Below are 17368 nucleotides of genomic sequence, written 5' to 3'. Positions count from 1 at the left end.
CAAAATTTTTTAAAAAAATTTTACACAGTATCACCTAGGTAAGACACATGTATTAAAATCTAACATGACTATTAAAAAAATAATAATCCAAATGACTTTTTGTCGTAATTTCTAGTTTTAAATTATTCATAAGTTTTTGAGTTCATCTGAAAGTAATCAATAAGTTTCCCAAAACTACATAAGCCAAGCAATTCATTCACAGGCATCAGTAAATGCATCTTAATATTTTAGAAGACCAAACATTCTTTCAGAGTACACAGTCATCCCTACTCAGAGCCAAATGAAGACTGCCTTCTTCCTCCCATCGCTAACCATTTCCTTAACACTCATTCAGACTTACCTTTATTACGGGCTCTTTTGCCACGGTCTGAAGGTTTGTCCCCTTGATTAGAATCAATCCCATTCTCTTCACCTCTAACTAAGTAGAGAAAAAAAAAACAGAAAAATCTATGTTTTGTTTCAAACCTTTTGTATATAACCTTACCAAGACACCTATTAAAGCAAGGACTAAATGAAAAAAAGTCTAAATTAAGTTTGCTTCAATTAGCCACTTTCATTATACAACTATGTAATATAACAAAGAATTTGCTCATTAGTTAAGCTCAATGTCTGGAAAGGCACAAAACAGCAAAATAGCAATACTAGAGAAACACTGTGTCCTTGGGAAACTTGAAATATCCAGATTGTGTCAACATATAGTCTCCCTTTTTCCTCATCTATATTGTCATTAAAAATTATGTATAATACAGAAATTTTGATAAGAGATACTAGCATCCCCTGTTCCCCTCACTTCTATTCAGGACATAATCACATAAGGTCTCAGTGTGGCCTTCCTTTCAATACATTTACGTTTGCCATAAACTTCCTCATAATCTTCACCTCTCTTTCTACCTTTGTTTTTCCAACAGAATAGTTGCTACATAACACTACTAAAATACTGTATAAGACCTAGGGATGTACCTCAGTGGTAGACTGCAAGCTTGCATGCACAAGGCAATAGGTTCAATCTTAGTATCTGTCAAAATGTTATATAAAATATTTTACTTATAATTGCTACATGTCACACTACCTTCATTAACATTTTTTAAAATATTGTTTAGTTATCAATGTTTGTTTTATTTACTTATATGTGGTGCTAAGAATTAAACCCAGTGCCTCACACATGCTAGGTAAGCGCTCTGCAACTGAGCAATATCCCCAGCCCTATTAAAGTATAAATATTAGTAATGCAAACTTTTTAAATGTTTTACGCATTGGTATATGGCTATAAGATTATCTATTACTTAGTAAATATAAGTGGAATAAATAAGCAAGCAAAATATCAAGGGCTGTTTAGGATAACTGATGCCAAAATCTGGGTCTAATGGAAAGTATTAGGAAAATCTTTAATTGTATCATAGTAAGAATAATGTGTAGGGGCTGGGGATGTGGCTCAAGCGGTAGCGCGCTCGCCTGGCATGCATGCGGCCCGGGTTCGATCCTCAGCACCACGTACAAAGATGTTGTGTCCGCCGAAAACTAAAAAGTAAATATTAAAAAAATATAAAAGAATAATGTGTACCACTGAATGAATAGTAAAGCCTCAAAAAAAAAGAAAGAAAATTCTACCTATTCAACTTACCTCCCGATCTAACCCTTGCCTATCTGTAAATGGGAAGAAAAAACAGCTTCATATATCAGTGAATCAACACCTCCAACTTTTTTTCTTTTTTTTTTTTTTTTTGTATTTGTAGATGGACAACATGTCTTTATTTTATTTGCTTATTTTTTTTGTATGTGGTGCTAAGGATTGAACCCAGAGCTTCACAAATACTGGGCAAATGCTCTGCCACTGAGCCACAACCCCAATCCCTCCAACATGTTTTTAGAGAATGCCCTTTATCCGTGACAGTCTTAAGGTACAAGGTACAATTAACTACCTACAGCCCACATTAGTGCTGACAGGAAACTGCTTCACAGGTTCTGATGCAGCTCATTACTAATATTAATTATTAGATGAAATTTTGCATTGAGAAAGTAGATTTATGACCATTCTTTGGACTATTGTTTCAGCTTTTCAGAATATATGAAAATTCTGAAAAAGGAGGAGAGAAAAGATTCAGTACTTACAGTACTCTCTGCCACGATTGCCACCTCTTCCTTTTCGTATGTTGTTTACCCGTCCACGACTTGCATCTCTTTCAATTTTCTTCTCTCTGTTTTCTTTGTTTTCTGAACTTTCCTTACCAAAATTCTTTTTCTTACCCCCTACAGTCTCCCATGAAGTCTACCAAAAAGAAGAGTTCTTATTAAAAGTTGTCATTAAAAGTGTGCACAATTATCCAGGGTGCATGGATGAATCTTTCAAACCTAACTATCCACAACTTCCAGTCATTTGCATATCATTTCATTATTTTCCATATGGTTCTACCTTCCTGATAAGAAAGACAATAAATGTCTTGCTAAACTCTGTTGCTATACAGTGAACAAATATTTATAGGTATTATTATTTTTTTTGAGAGAGAGAGAGAATTTTTTTAATATTTATTTTTTAGTTTTCGGTGGACACAACAGCTTTGTATGTGGTGCTGAGGATCGAACCCGGGCCGCAAGCATGCCAGGCGAGTGCACTACCGCTTGAGCCACATCCCCAGCCCCTACAGATATTAACTGATATGACAACATACTATGTTTTCCCACCTCAGAGTCCTTTCCTCAGCTAGCATAGAAATACAATAAATGTTATTTCCCCAAGCTCTTACTTACCTGAGGAGTATGCCTTAACCATACTAATACATAGATTAATTCAAAGACTAAAAAGTTACTTAGAAATTCCAAGAATCATTGCAATTATCCAAAGAAATCATCTAAAAAAATTAATACTACATTAAAATTTGGGTTGGTTTTGGTGTGGATTTCTTTTTTTTACATAGCATCCAAAATTCAACCTCAAGGAATTGTTCTAATGAGGAATCAAACAACTTATATAACCACTTCTTTCAATACATTTACACTCCCCTAATGATAATACACACACATATACATAAACAAATTGCTAAGAATGAGATATGACATTCATGAACAAAAGAGTATCAAGCAGTGTTGAAAGAAAATCCCAATGTTGGCCCATTAGTTTCTACTTGCGTTTTCATAATCTAGTTTATTTCACAAAGAATTTGAAGTAATTCAAACCCAAAATAAGAGTAATAATTATTTCAATCTTTTAAAAATCTTAAGAGAGCTGGGTTTGTGGCTCATCAGTAGAGCACTCACCTAGCACGTGCAAGGTGCTGGGTTCATTCCTTAACACCACATAAAAATAAATAAATAAAATAAAGGTATTGTGTCCAACTACAGCTAAAAAAAAATTTTTTTTAAATCTTAAGGGGGGGAAACAACTTACTAATATTATATTAGAACTAGAAAACGAAAAGTCATCTGATAGGCCGAGTTATTTCCAAAATACTAAAAGCCTACTTCAAAATACTTTTTTTTTTAAATAAAAATTTTGGTCTTTTACATACTTCTGTTTATATTTAATCACTGGATTTAATATATCATTTAATATTATGAAATATAATTGGATGTAAAAAATAAACAAACAATTTAAACAAGTAATTTTCTACCTCTAAGCTTTAATAAAGATTAAAGGTACAGGCATTTAAGCCAGGCATAGTAGCACATGCCTGTAAAATACTAGGAGTTTGGGAGGTTGCGGCATGAGGATTCCAAGTTCAAAGCCAGCTTCAACAACTTAGCAAGGCCATAAGCAACTTAGTGGGACCATCTCTCACAATTAAAAATAAAAAAGGGCTCGGTGTGCAGCCAGTGATTAAGCATACCTGGTCCAATCCCCCATACAAAAAAAAAGAAGATGGTGGCACCTTAAAAGCAAAGGTGGAACAATCATATACTCTCTTTTTTCTTTTTTTTGGTACTAGAGATTGATCTCAGGAGTACTTGACCACTGAGCCACATCCCCAGCCCTACTTTGTATTTTATTTAGAGACAGAGTCTCATTGAATTGCTTAGCACCTTGCTTTTGCTGAGGTTGGCTTTGAAGTTGTGATTGTCCTGTCTCAGCCTCCTGAGCTGCTTGGATTATAGGTGTGTGCCACCACGCCCAGCAACAAGCATCTATTCTTGTACAGTTCTTGCAAGCATGCCACTATTTTAGCATTCCTAATGCTACCTGGCAATGATGTCCAAATTTTAACTTGTATAGTTTTTAAATCAGTAATTGTACTTCTAGGTCTTTATTCAAAAGAAAATAAACTGATAATTATACAGATGTTCATCTATAGATGATGGTCAATAGAATGCGGGTAGAAGGGGGGATTGTTCCAGAACATCTAATTTAGGAGACTATCCAGTATATCCATAAAGGGAACAGTACGTAGTTATACAGATACACACGGTTAAAGGTCCTTGATGTAAGTAAAGCACGCTATTGGGGCTGGGTTGTGGCTCAGTGATAGAGTGCTCGCTTAGCATGCGTGAGGTACTGGGTTCAACCTTCAGCACCACATCAATAAATGAAATAAAGATATGTGTGTGCACCTAAAACTAAAAAATAAATATTAAAAACAAGCAAGCTATCAGCAAACAGCACATGAAACAGAATTACATTTTTAGTTCAAAAAGAATCCTGTGCATATTTGTGTATGTATATGTTTTATTTGACTTAATCTTTTCATCTTTCTACACTACTTTTCCAACTAGAGGAAACAATAAAGCTATTTATTATAAGGAAAAAATTCAATTGTATATAAATGTAAATTTTTTTAAAAGTATTTTTAGTTGTAGATGGACACAATATCTTTTTTTAATTTATTTATTTAAATATGGTGCTGAGGATCAAACCCAGTGCCTCACAGGTGCTAGGCAAGCACTCTATCATAACCCTAGCCCACAAAAGCAGTTTACTATTTTTACTATGTTTACAATATTTGCTAATATAATTGAACTAAACAACTGTACAAGGAAAAAAGTCTGTTCTCATAGGTTAGCAAGACAAAAAGTAAACTTTCGAGATTCTGGAAAAAATATACACAGAGTTAGCATAATGTGTATGTGTGGTGCACGTTTTTACAAAGCGAGACCAAAGAGTAGTCCATCATTACAAAGAGTCCAGCTTTATAGCTTTCATTTGAGAAAGAGGAAAACATCTTACTCCATTTTATTCAGCAAAGGAGATACCTACCTCAAGTAAGTCTTGACTCATGAACTCTACACAGACAAACAAAATCCCCTTTGGTGGGGGGAATTAGAGATAGAACCTTAAAGGAGGCATTTTGTCTAATACCACTGTAAATGCTAAAGAAATTATCACATTTTCCACATCTGTCTTCCAAAGCATGCACACAGCTAAAAACATTGGCATATGCCTATAATCCAAGAGACTTGTGAGGGTGAAGCAGATTATAAATTCAAGGCGAGCCTCAGCAACTTAGGGAGACTCTCAGCAACTTAACAAGACTGTGCCTCAATATAAAAATTTTAAAAAATAAGGGCTAGAGTCGTAGCTCAGTGGCATAGTGCTTGCCTAGCGTGTGTGAGGCACTGGGTTCAATCCTTAGCACCATTAAAAATAAAACAAATAAAATAAAGGCATTCTCTCCATCTACAACTACAAAAATGTTAAAATAAGAAGAAGAAGAAGAAGCCTAGCATGGTGGTGGCACACCTGTAATCCCAGTAACTGAAGAGGCTGAGGCTGGAGGAGCACCAGTTCCAGGACAGCCTCAGCACCTTATCAAGTCTCTGAACAACTTATCAAGGAAAAAGAAAAACAGAAAAAAAAAATAGTTTACAGGCTTTCACAATAAACCAGATTATTTTATAAAAGACTTCCAGAAGAACTTCTGCCATCTGTATTTTTCTACTTACAGAATGTGTCTGAAGAACTTATAAGAGAATGAAATGTCCTCCTGGATACATTTTACTAACTACAAGATTTCAAGATCAGATTGTTCAAAATTATTTTCCAATCCCTTAAGCTTTGCCAACAGCTACCAGCACATCTTACTAGAAACAGTCAAGAACATTAATTCAAGGGACTGATAGTTTACTACTTGTGATCATATTCAATATTTGCCTTTGAGAAAAATTATATTTCAAAATATCATGGTCTTTTACTTAACACATTTTCAAAGTAAAAATTTTGTTTTGGAAAAGGTTAACCAATAAAACAAGATTTGTTTGCTTTCATGGCTTATGAAACACTCTTAGTCCTAGCAACCCTACAGTGTTTACATCACTGTCCCCTCCAATTAGCTGCACCACACTCAAGGGAAAATAGTCATTACAGCTGGATAGCTGTGGCAGCTGCAGACAGCAACCAGGTGAGAAACAAGGCAAGGAGGAGGAATGAAAACATGCCTTACAGACTGTCCTAAGCAAATCAGGATTTTGAAAGGGCTTTCCTCACAGCCCAGTCAACTCCAAACAAGAATACTCTTTTCTGACTATGTCCAGGCCCTAATTTGCTATTTTCTGATCTTTAAAGAAAACATGTCTATGTTCAAGAGTGCTGAAGAAAGTTTTGTTTGGGGGAGAATCACATGTCAGTACTACTTTCTGATACACAGCCAAGAACTATCTCATACATAGCTGAGAACCACATCCTTTGGGTTCAATCCCAAATAAGAAGGGGAAGTTAAAACTCAATTCAACAGGGATGGGGACTTGGCTCAGTGGCAAAGCATTTGCCTAGCACCAACAAGGCCCTGAATCTGATCTAGAACCATGCATGTGCACACATACTATACATAAAACCTTCGTACAAGACAGAACTAGACATTTAAAAATTTTAATGTCAGGCTAGGGATGTTAACTCTGTGGTAAATCACTTGCCTAGCAAGTGTAAGGCTTGTATTCAATCTTTAATATCAATATTGACAAAAAAATAAAAACTAAAAATTCACCTGACACAGAAATGGAATGAAATCTACAGGAGCTAATAAAGCAAAAGAAAGAAACAGTATCTGGGAATTACCTCTCTACCACAAAAGGAAAAGAGCCCCTCCAGTTAATGATTTGGAAGTATTTGTTTATTCACAGTGTTTCCTTTTTTTTTTTTTTTTTTTTTTTAATATAAGGAGAGTAGTGCTCTTCAGTACATTTTGAAAATAACTAAGTCACTATGTAGCTTCCATTAGCAATAAAGTAAACATAGTCCCCATATTTCACAAAACCTAGAAAATACATTCCCCTACAGGTCAGTGAACAAAAACTATTCAAAATTTGAATTTATCATTTAAAACATGATGTTTTCCAACAAATTCATGTATTTAGTGGTTTATTACGTAAACAGTACTCTCCAGCCTGGAATTTTCTCCCCTGATGCTTCTACACTCAAATTGTGTTATATGTATCCCAAATTAGCTAATTTTTATACTAAAAAAAATCCCATTCTGCTTGTTACACATCAACTAAAAACCATCATTTCTGTTTTCAGTTTTTCATAGTAGTTCATTTTTATGCAACCTCCCAATTAGGGCCTGTCCTAAAAAAAAGAACATGATTAAACCTGAACACTGACAAGAATGGTATTTTTTTCTGTGTGTATGTGGCAGTGCTAGGGATCAAACTTAGGACGTCACAAATGCTAGACAAGCACTCTGCCATGGGGTAACATCCCCAGCCTCAAGAAAGGTACGTTTTTACACAATCATCTTTATATCCTCATTTAGGCTTTTAGGTAAAACATTATTTGTTTTAATCTGCTCTTAAACAGTTTGCTCAATTTAAAAATACAAATGAGATACTATGCAATTTACCCGCAGAAATCAAGAGATCAGGGCTAACAACAGCTGGGTGTGGCTTAACTTGCATCCTTCCTAAAACCAAAGAGATGAGTACTAGTATGTCTACACATTTGCCAAACTTTTAGTTTTTGTTTTGTTTTGTTTTTTACTTTACTGGGCACAATGGTGCATGCATATAATGCCAGCAACTCAGAAGGCTCAGACAGGAAGCTGAGATAGAATCATAAGTCTGAGGCCAGGCTGAGCAACTTAGGTTGGAGATATGGCTTAGTAATAGAGCACCCTTGGGTTCATCATCACAAAGGTTTTTTTTTTTTTTTTGGGGGGGGGGATTGAATTCAGGGACACTCGACCACTAAGCCACATCCCAAGACCTATTTTATATTTTATTTAGAAATAGGGTATCACTAAGTTGCTTTGCACCTCGCCATTGCCAAAGCTGACTTTGAACTCCTGATCCTCCTGTCTCAGCCTCCCAAAAGGTTGGGATTACAGGTGTGCACCACCATAACCAGCACACCACAAAGGCTTTTTGTGTTTTTTCCTTACTGTCCGAGTGTGTGTGATAAAAACTATTGTCAGTATGTCCACATAACACTCCCACATAAGCAAAGAGATATATGAACAAATTCTGATTTTCTGTGAAACTAGAGATACAAGTAATAGTTAGAGGCGAAATTGGAGATGAAATATGAGCACTGGGGAATCAGGAGAAGTTTTTTTAGGTGGTGAAAATGTCCACAACCCAAACAATTTTGGAAGCTGTGTACAGCTGGAGTAGATCAATAATTTCTGTTTTACATCTTTGCATTCTAGAACTTCATTGAAGACACCACATATGGCTAGGACCAGCAAGCGCATCCCAGCAGCTCAGAAGGCTGAGGTAGGAGAATCTCAAGTTCAAAGCAGCCTCAGCAGCTTAGCAAGGACCTAAGCAACTTAGTAAGATCTTCTCTCAAAATAAAAAAATAATAATTATAAAGGCTAGGGTTATGGCTGAGTGGTACAGCAATTGCCTCGAATGCGTGAGACACCAAGTTTGATCCTCAGCACCACAGAAAATTATTATTATTAAAATTATTATTTAAATAAATAAAAATAAAGATATTGTGTCCATCTGCAGCTAAATTTTTTTTTTATTTTAAAAATTAAAAAAGTAAAAAAGGGTGAGATTTGACTCAGTGGTTGAGTACCCAAATACAGCATGGCATTCATAATCTCCCTCAACTCCTACCCCATCCAAGATGAGATGAAGATACAATATAATACAAATCTCAGCATTACAAATCAATCAATAATACTTACCGTATCTGAATTACCTTCCAGCAATATATTAATAGCCTTGTTCACGTCTCCATTACAATCATGTAGGGCCACTATGCATTCATCCGGATTTTTCCCAGTCACTTCCATAAGCTATTCAAAGTATCAGAAAATGGTTAGGGGAGAAAAAAAAAAGGGGGGGGGGGGGGCTGGGGGACTTGATATTTCTACTACAAATATAGAAATTATGCAATCCATTCATATAAAATGGACTCTTGCAGCCTATGAGTTTACAATCAGAAAACAGGTTTACTAGATTTTTTGTGGCTAGCCCATATCCTTTCACTAACAGAATCATAGTACAAATCAACCCTCCTACAAACCGATGAAGTAGGATTCTTAATTAGCCCCACAAAAATGTATATCATCTATCTACTCAAACTTAGTTTCAGAACAACTGGATTCCCCAAAATCTGAACTACTAAAACATTGAGAGAGTCAGGAGCAGTGGCTGTAATCCCAGTGGTTCAGGAGGCTGAGGAGAGAGGATCACGAGTTCAAAGCCAATCTCAGCAAAAGTGATGCACTAAGCAATTTAGCGGGACCCTGTCTCTAAATAAAATACAAAATAGGGTTGGGAATATGGCTCAGTGGCTGAGTACCCCTGATTTCAATCCCCAATACAAAAAATAAAAAAACATTAAAAGGTTGTATGTAAGTACATAACCAACATTCATAGATAAGCCAGTCCAAACATTCTGCACAGGTACATTTCATACACTGACTCTCAATGCTTGAATTAAAACACAATAAATATAAACTAAGTTTTAACAACTTAAAATCTTACAAGTAGAGTTCTATTACTATCACAAACTACACTCCTTAGCAAATTATTTCTCTAGTAATTTCAACAGTGTACTTATAACCTAAGAAATATCAACTAACTAATTAGCATTTTTTTTTACTGGAAAAAAAATCATAGACTAAGCACAAGTTTTTCAAGTTTCTGTAAACAAATCTGAGATTTAATTATCTATTATGTTTTAATTACCTTTAATTATTTTAATATAGACTAGCTAAAGTTCATAAAGCTTGACCCTACCAATTCCAGAGATTTGTCTATGGTCATAAAGCTAATTAATAGCAAAGCTTCTATAGAACACACATCTCCTGATCTCAGAATCACAGCTCTTTGAAATACACCCCTGGGCCTACACATTTCTCTTATTTTACCTATTAGTCAAGTTCTACATGCTCTATAGCTTCTCCATGTTTGAATACTTACAACTAATTTCATGTTTATCAATGTTTATCAATCACAAATTGTCTATCACATGTTATTGTTTGTTACCACATATATTTTATTTGTTCTTTTGAGATATACATGATAGTATATTTTGACATATTTGTACATCTTATTCTAATTATGATCCCAGACTTGTGATTGTACATGATGTGGAGATTTATTATGGTGTATTCTTACATGTTCACAGGAAAATTGTGTCAGAGTCACTGCCATATGCAATTGTTAAAATGCACAGTAAGCATTAAAATTTCTCCAATGATTAGATGAGTAATACATAGAACTGAAGTTAGAATTTCACTCTGTGAACTCATGGACCAATATTCTGTTTTGTTTATCTGTTATGCTATTCAGATAAAAGGCAATAAAACATGTAGAAGTACATATCAAGTACTCCCATACTAGATCTCATTCCAGAGAAAGAGTTCTATCATTGGCGGATGGAGGAGTTTGGAGACAGAGAGGATGGTTTGATGTTGCCCTAAGATCAAGAGATTCTCCAGTCTCAGCATTTTGAGGTAGTGAGACTACAAAGGAATGTACCACAACAACCAATTGACTTTTTAATAAGTTGTTTCTGTGGCCTTAAAAAAAAAATTACTACTAGCTTATTGTCAACAAGTACAAGTAAAAACAAAGAATCCACATTGTAAAGTAGTACACTATGGGACAGGAGGTCCAAAGAACAATGATCAGAATACAACTACTAAGGACTGCTCAAGAATACCTGACACTGAGATGGGAGGTACAGCTTGGTTTCAAGAATCTTGAGGGGTAAGAAAATAAACAAAAGATGGCTTGAGATTAAGATTAATTTATTTTAAAAAATCTCCCACAGTTGGGTGCAGTGGGGCACACCTGTAATCCAAGTAGCTAGGGAGGCTGAGGCAGGTGGATCAAGAGTTCAGCAAAAGCGAGGCACTTAGCAACTCAGTGAGACCCTGTCTCTAAATAAAATACAAAATAGGGCTGGGGATGTGGCTCAGTAGTCAAGTATCCCTGAGTTTAATTCCCAGTACACCCCAACCGACTGCCCCCCCCAAAAAAGACCTCCCATTGAAGTTCGAAATAAAGACATTGGGGCTGGGGATGTGGCTCAAGCAGTAGCATGCTCGCCTGGCGTGCGTGCGGCCCGGGTTCGATCCATATACGAACACAGATGTTGTGTCCACCGAAAACTAAAAAATAAATATTAAAAATTCTCTCTCTAAAAACAAAATAAATAAATAAAGACATTGCCCTACACTTTTTTTTTTTTTTTTTGCTACCAGGCATTGAACCCAGGAGTGCTTTAGCACTGAGTCACATCACATCCCAGGCCTTTTTTTTTTTTTTTTTAATAATTTTTTAGTTGTCAATAGACATTCATTCATTTATTTATTTATTTGTAGTGCTAAGGATCGAACCCAGGGCCTTACACATGCCAGGCAAGTCTCTACCACTGAGCCACAATCCCAGCCCTTTTTATGTTTCTATTTTGAGACAGGTTCTCATTAAGTTGCTTAGAACCTCACTAAGTTGCTGAGGCTGGCTTTGAACTTGTGATCCTTCTGCCTCAGAGTCCCAAATCTTTGGGATTACCGGTGTGCACCACCACACCTGGCTAACTTATATTTTTCCAACTAAAGTTTGAAATCACATCCATATTTTAAAATGCAATTCAACTCTTCCATAGTATTAAACAAAATTTCCTGAGAACATACCAAATGTTAAATATACTTTCTCTACACAGTTATGTAAATGTCTAGCCCAAATGTTTACATGTAAACACAACTTATTAACTCAAAAAGATCTATTGTTAAGAAAATTAATACATTTCTTTCCAAGGCTGCCAATAAAATTATTGAATCACAAGTGCAAAATCCAGTACACAGGGGCTGGGGTTGTGGGTCATTGGTAGAGCATTTGCTAGCACATGTGAGGCCCTAGGTTTGATCCTCAGCACCACATAAAAATAAATAAATAAAACAAAGATGTAAAAAGAAAAAAATCCAATTACACAGATATGGCCTACTTAAGCAAGACACAGTGGCACACGCCTATAATCCCAGCTACTTGGGAAGCTAAAGCAGAAGGATCATAAATTCCAGGTCAGCCTTGGCAACTTAGTGAGACCTTTATCTCAAAATGAAAAACAAAAACAGGTAGGAGATGTAGCTCAGTAGTGGTGAAGTACCCCTGGTTCCCCTGTGCCTAGGAAAAAAAAAACCTAAAACCTCTAGTGAAATTATCCTTTAAGTACAATTAAAAACAGATTACAAAAATCAGCATATCCTCTGCCGGAAACATACCTGTTTAACTTTAGCTTCAAAATCTGAATCATTCTTATCAAAGATCATTTGAGCGAGACGCATTTGTTCAGCTGTTGCCTGGAAAGCACATACAATTGGTAAAGATTTGAGCAAGAAAAATGTAAGTTAAATGCTAAATTTGGGTCAAAAGATAAAGTTCTCAAGCACTAACCACTAGTAATAGAAATATAAACTAACACAAAAAAATTCTGAATTTTAGATCTCAACTATATACAACCCATTCCCATAAGATAAAAACCATCAAATTAAATAGTGAAAAGGACACATTCCTCTGGAAAGGACTTAAAGCTCTTGTTCATCTTTATTGGTCATGCAACTTATTTGGGTTTTCTTTCACTTGAGGAGGTGGGGGAACCAGCACAAGAGAAAGAAGAACAAACAATGGAAACAAACTGCTAGACACAGGCTTGGAACCATTCTGGGGTCAAAAAAGCAAAGAAATCTCTGCTGTCAACTCTAAAAAGATACCTTTATCAGTTCTGAAGACAAAAGGTTATATTTTTTAGCTGAACAGAAAATATTTTTAAAGTCATCCCTTTTTTAAAATCATAATTTTATAAGTTTTTAATTAAAAGCTAAAACATTAAAATTAGTTGCCTCTGCAGAAAATGCTCTTCCAGTTACTTTATTCATTCAAAATCTTTGTTTTCATAAACCAAATTACTAAATTTTAAGATTTCCCCTTGTGATCTTTCTGACAACAGAACACGGATGACTCAACAGTAATAATGTACCCAACTGGTATCTTAGTTTTGATAAAGGTATCATTATTATTACAACAGCAAAATTATTAAGAGTATACAGAAATTCTTCATTCTATCTCAGTACAACTTTCTAGTAAATCTAAATTTCAAAATTGTTTGCTTTTTAAATTACCTTTCTTTCCTTTCCCCAGTATGGGGGGGATTAAACCCGGGGCTGCTCTACATCCCAAGCTCTTTTTTTATTTTTTACCCTGGAACAGGGTCTCACTAAGTTGCCGAGGCTGCCCTACAACTTGCAGTCCTTCTTGCTCCAGCTTAAGTAGCTGGGATAACAAGAACCCATCACCAAGCCTGGCTCCTTAAGTAGTCCTTCCTAACTAAAGTTTGCATTAACTCCTAACACAATATTTTAAAAGCTAAACAGTTTAGTAAATGATTTTAGAGGGAAAAGACCACAAGGAACTAATGAACAGCTTTTCATCTTAGGTTTCAATATATACTGCATTAAAATCAAGTAATCTCAACTAAAGTGGGGGAAGGTTGATGGCATTTTTTCGCCATAGAACACTTTTCTCTCTAGACCTTTTCAGTCCATGTGGGTGTATAATTATACAAACTCTAAGAGCTGTGGTCATCTCGGGTCAATGCAATGGTCAATTCTGTCATGCCAATCTATGCCTGCTATGACCTCAGTTTATCTGCTACAATGCTGCAACATTATACTCAGAAAGATATTCATACAGAAACTCAGTGTCACATTTACTAACAATTTTACCTCAATCCTTCCCAGTATATGTAAGGGCCTTAAATATACTCCCATTATACCTACTGCACATCAGATAAGAATTCCCCTGACCCATAACTGAGAAGTTTCAGCCCTACAGCCAAAAAACCATCCGCACGATAGATAAATGGATGAGGTAAAAGGAAAAACCAAAAGTGAAGATAAACTCTAGAAAGACAGCATGTTCACGATATAATTTGAATTTGTGTAATGGCAAACTTCTTTGAATGAAAACAGATCATCAGTGACCCTGGTGCTAAATGCATACTTGAAGAGGTTGCTCATAATGCCAGTACCAATCAATACACTCCACTGTCTGACTCTTCAATCTAAAAAATATGTACGTTACTCTAACTTAAAAATGCTCTACACAAAGTACACAAAGATGTATAAACAACCAACAGTAAAAAAAAAAAAAAAAAGTCTACTTTTTTAAAACAGTTCCCAAAATTATTTGAGTCAACTCAAAAAAAAAAAAAGGTCACTTTAATTAACAAAAATGTTGTATAGGGGCTGGGGACGTAGCTCACTGATAAAGAGTATTGAATATATGCTGCATTTACAAGTTCAATACCCAGCACACACAGTTGAACCCCCCCCCCAATTTGGCTTAAATTTTTTTTTTGTTTCTGTGTGTGCATTGAACCCAGGGATACTTCGCCACTGAGCTACATTCCCAGTTCTTTTTATTTTTTATTTTAAGACAAGTTATCACTAAGTTGCTTAGAGCCACAATAAGTTTCTAAGACCAGCCTTCAGCTTGAAATCCTCCTGCCTCAGTCTCCAAAGTTACTGGGGTTACAGATGTGCACTACTGTGCCCAGCTATTATATTAAATTTTATTTTTTTCTTTTTGTAGTACTCAGGAGTGAACCCAAGGGAGCTTTACCACTGAAATACATTCCCAGTCCAGCCTCATATTTGCAATCCTCCTGCCTCAGCCTTCTGAGTCACTTGGATTACAGGCATGCACTACTGCATCCATTTAATTTTTATTTCTTATTTGACTAGCAAGGACAAAAATTCAAATATATATTGATTGCAGGCTGGAGGTGTAGCTGAATAGTATAACACCTACCCATTATTCAAGAGGATGTGAGTTTAATCCCCAACACTGCAAAACAATAAATAAAAAGAAAATTATATCCATTAATATGGAACATGATTTAAAAAGACAAATAAGCAGAAAGATAATAGAGTTTAAACATCACCATTTAAACAATACAGTATATATGCTGATTCAGATAAGAATTGTTAACAGACGTTAATTTTAAAAGGGAATGTTTGATAAAGAATAGAGTATTTGCACAAGGTCTTCAGGTATCTCCCCAAATACTGGTATATTCTAGAAGAAACATAATAGAGACAGTGGACAAAACCCAGACTAAGTGATGAAAATCAACATCCTCAATGAGCAACATGCAAACATCATGTGACTCTAGGTATGATATTCTAAAAGAAATACACTAAACATTGTGGCATGATAGTGTAATGGTACACACCTTTAATCCCACATAACGGAAAGTTCAGGCAGGAGGATTATAACTTCAAAGTCAGTCTGGATAACTTAGCAAGACCCCATCTGTACAACATTTTTAAAAAGAATGTGAATGGGACTGAGGTTGTAGTTCAATGATAAAGCACTTGTCTAACATATGTGAGGCACCATGTTCGATTCTCAGCAGCACATATAAATAAATAAAATAAAGGTCCATGGACAACTAAATATATACATATTTTTTAAAAGAATGGGAATGTAGCTCAATGGCAGACTGCTTGCCTAGATGTGCAAAGTCCTGGGTTCAAACCCCAGTACTGCAAAATAGAAAAAAACACACACAAAAAAAAAAAATCAAAACTTGACTGATGTTACATATTATTCCCGTCAGACACTTATAATTGTCAAGATTGAAGAATATTTTATACAATAACTGATCTACATTTATTTGAAATTGCCAATATTAAAGAAGACTAAGAAACTGTAGAATATTACAGGAGTCTAAAGAAATGTCAACTAGCTGGATGCAATGGTGCACGCCTGTAATCCCAGTGACTCAGGAGGCTGAGGTGGGACCATCACAAGTTTGAGGCCAGCATCAGCAACTTAGCAAGACTCATAGCAACTTAGGAAAACCTTGTCTCAAAAACAAGGAGGGGGGTGGGGGGGGCTGGGATTGTGGCTCAGCAGTAGAGCGCTCGCCTAGCACGGGAGGGACCTGGGTTCGATACTCAGCACCACATAAAAATAAGAGCATTGTGTTGTGTCCAACTACACCTAAAAAAAAATAAAAATTTAAAAATTAAAAAAAAAAAAACAGGACTAAGAATATAGCTCCGTTGATAAACACCTAGCACGTGAGACGCCCCAAATTTGATCACCAGAATCACAATTTAAATCAAGTCTTTTTTTTTTTAAGTTATAGATAGACACAATATCTTTATTTTACTTTATTTTTTATGTGGCGCTGAGGATTGAACCCAGGGCCTCGCACATGCTAGGCGAGCAATCTACCACTGAGTCACAACCCCAGCCCCAGCACCACAATTTAAAAAGAGAGAGAAAGAGAACAAGATTTAAGACATGTAAAGAAAATAAAAGCCCAGAATTTAGAGCCAACAAAACTTACTTTATACTCAAATATAAAGGGCGTAAGTTATACCCATGATCCTTTCCTAACAGAATGACTTGACATAACCAAAATGACGAGACATTGATATTTAGTGCTGATGGTAAATACCAAATGAATACTTATAGTGAAACTAAAACTAGCTGACCATAATAGAAATCCCTGGATTAGACAAAGGGAAACAAAGGGAAGGGAGGAGGAAGAGAAATAGAAAAGACAGTAGGATTAATCAAGCATAACTTTCCTAGTCTTATATTTGTATACATGACCAGGGTAACTCTACATCATGTACAACCACAAGAGCAGGAACCTAAATAGAATAAATTATACTCTATGTATGTATAATCTGCCAAAATACATTCTACTGTCATGTAAAACTAAAAAGAATTAAAAATTAAAATTACCAATAGCTTTGGAGGCTAAGACAGGAGGATCACGAGTTCAAAGCCAGCCTACGCAATTTAGCAAGGCACTAAGCAACTCAGTGAGACCCTGTCTCTAAATAAAGCACAAAATAGGGCTGAGGATGTGGCTTAGTGGTTGAGTGCACCTGAGGTTCAATCCCCAGTACCAAAACAAAATATAAATTAAAATTTTAAAAAACTATGATAAAATTAAGACAGTATT

The 17368-nt window shown here is 35.6% G+C and overlaps 1 protein-coding gene across 14 annotated transcripts in view; it reads right to left on the bottom strand.

Moving 5' to 3' along the window:
- Positions 1–17368, bottom strand: part of Ubap2 (ubiquitin associated protein 2) — a 110251-nt gene that overhangs the window by 54405 nt on the left and 38478 nt on the right. For 11 of the 14 annotated variants that reach the window (XM_048783491.1, XM_048783493.1, XM_048783501.1 and 8 more), the window contains 4 exons: positions 12606–12683; positions 9054–9164; positions 2110–2266; positions 341–418 (listed from right to left, as the gene is read on the bottom strand). In XM_048783491.1, the coding sequence (XP_048639448.1) occupies positions 341–418; positions 2110–2266; positions 9054–9164; positions 12606–12683 (424 nt within the window). Of the gene's footprint in view, positions 1–340; positions 419–2109; positions 2267–9053; positions 9165–12605; positions 12684–15192; positions 15229–15616; positions 15697–17368 lie in introns of all 14 variants that reach the window. The other 3 variants (XM_048783498.1, XM_048783497.1, XM_048783499.1) reach the window with 2 other exon arrangements.

This window comes from Marmota marmota, unplaced genomic scaffold (genome assembly GCF_001458135.2).
Source record: "Marmota marmota marmota unplaced genomic scaffold, marMar, whole genome shotgun sequence".
Classification (NCBI taxonomy): Eukaryota; Metazoa; Chordata; class Mammalia; order Rodentia; family Sciuridae; genus Marmota; species Marmota marmota.
The sequence above is the reverse complement of the archived record's forward strand: the minus strand, read 5'-3'. Positions and strand labels throughout refer to the sequence as shown.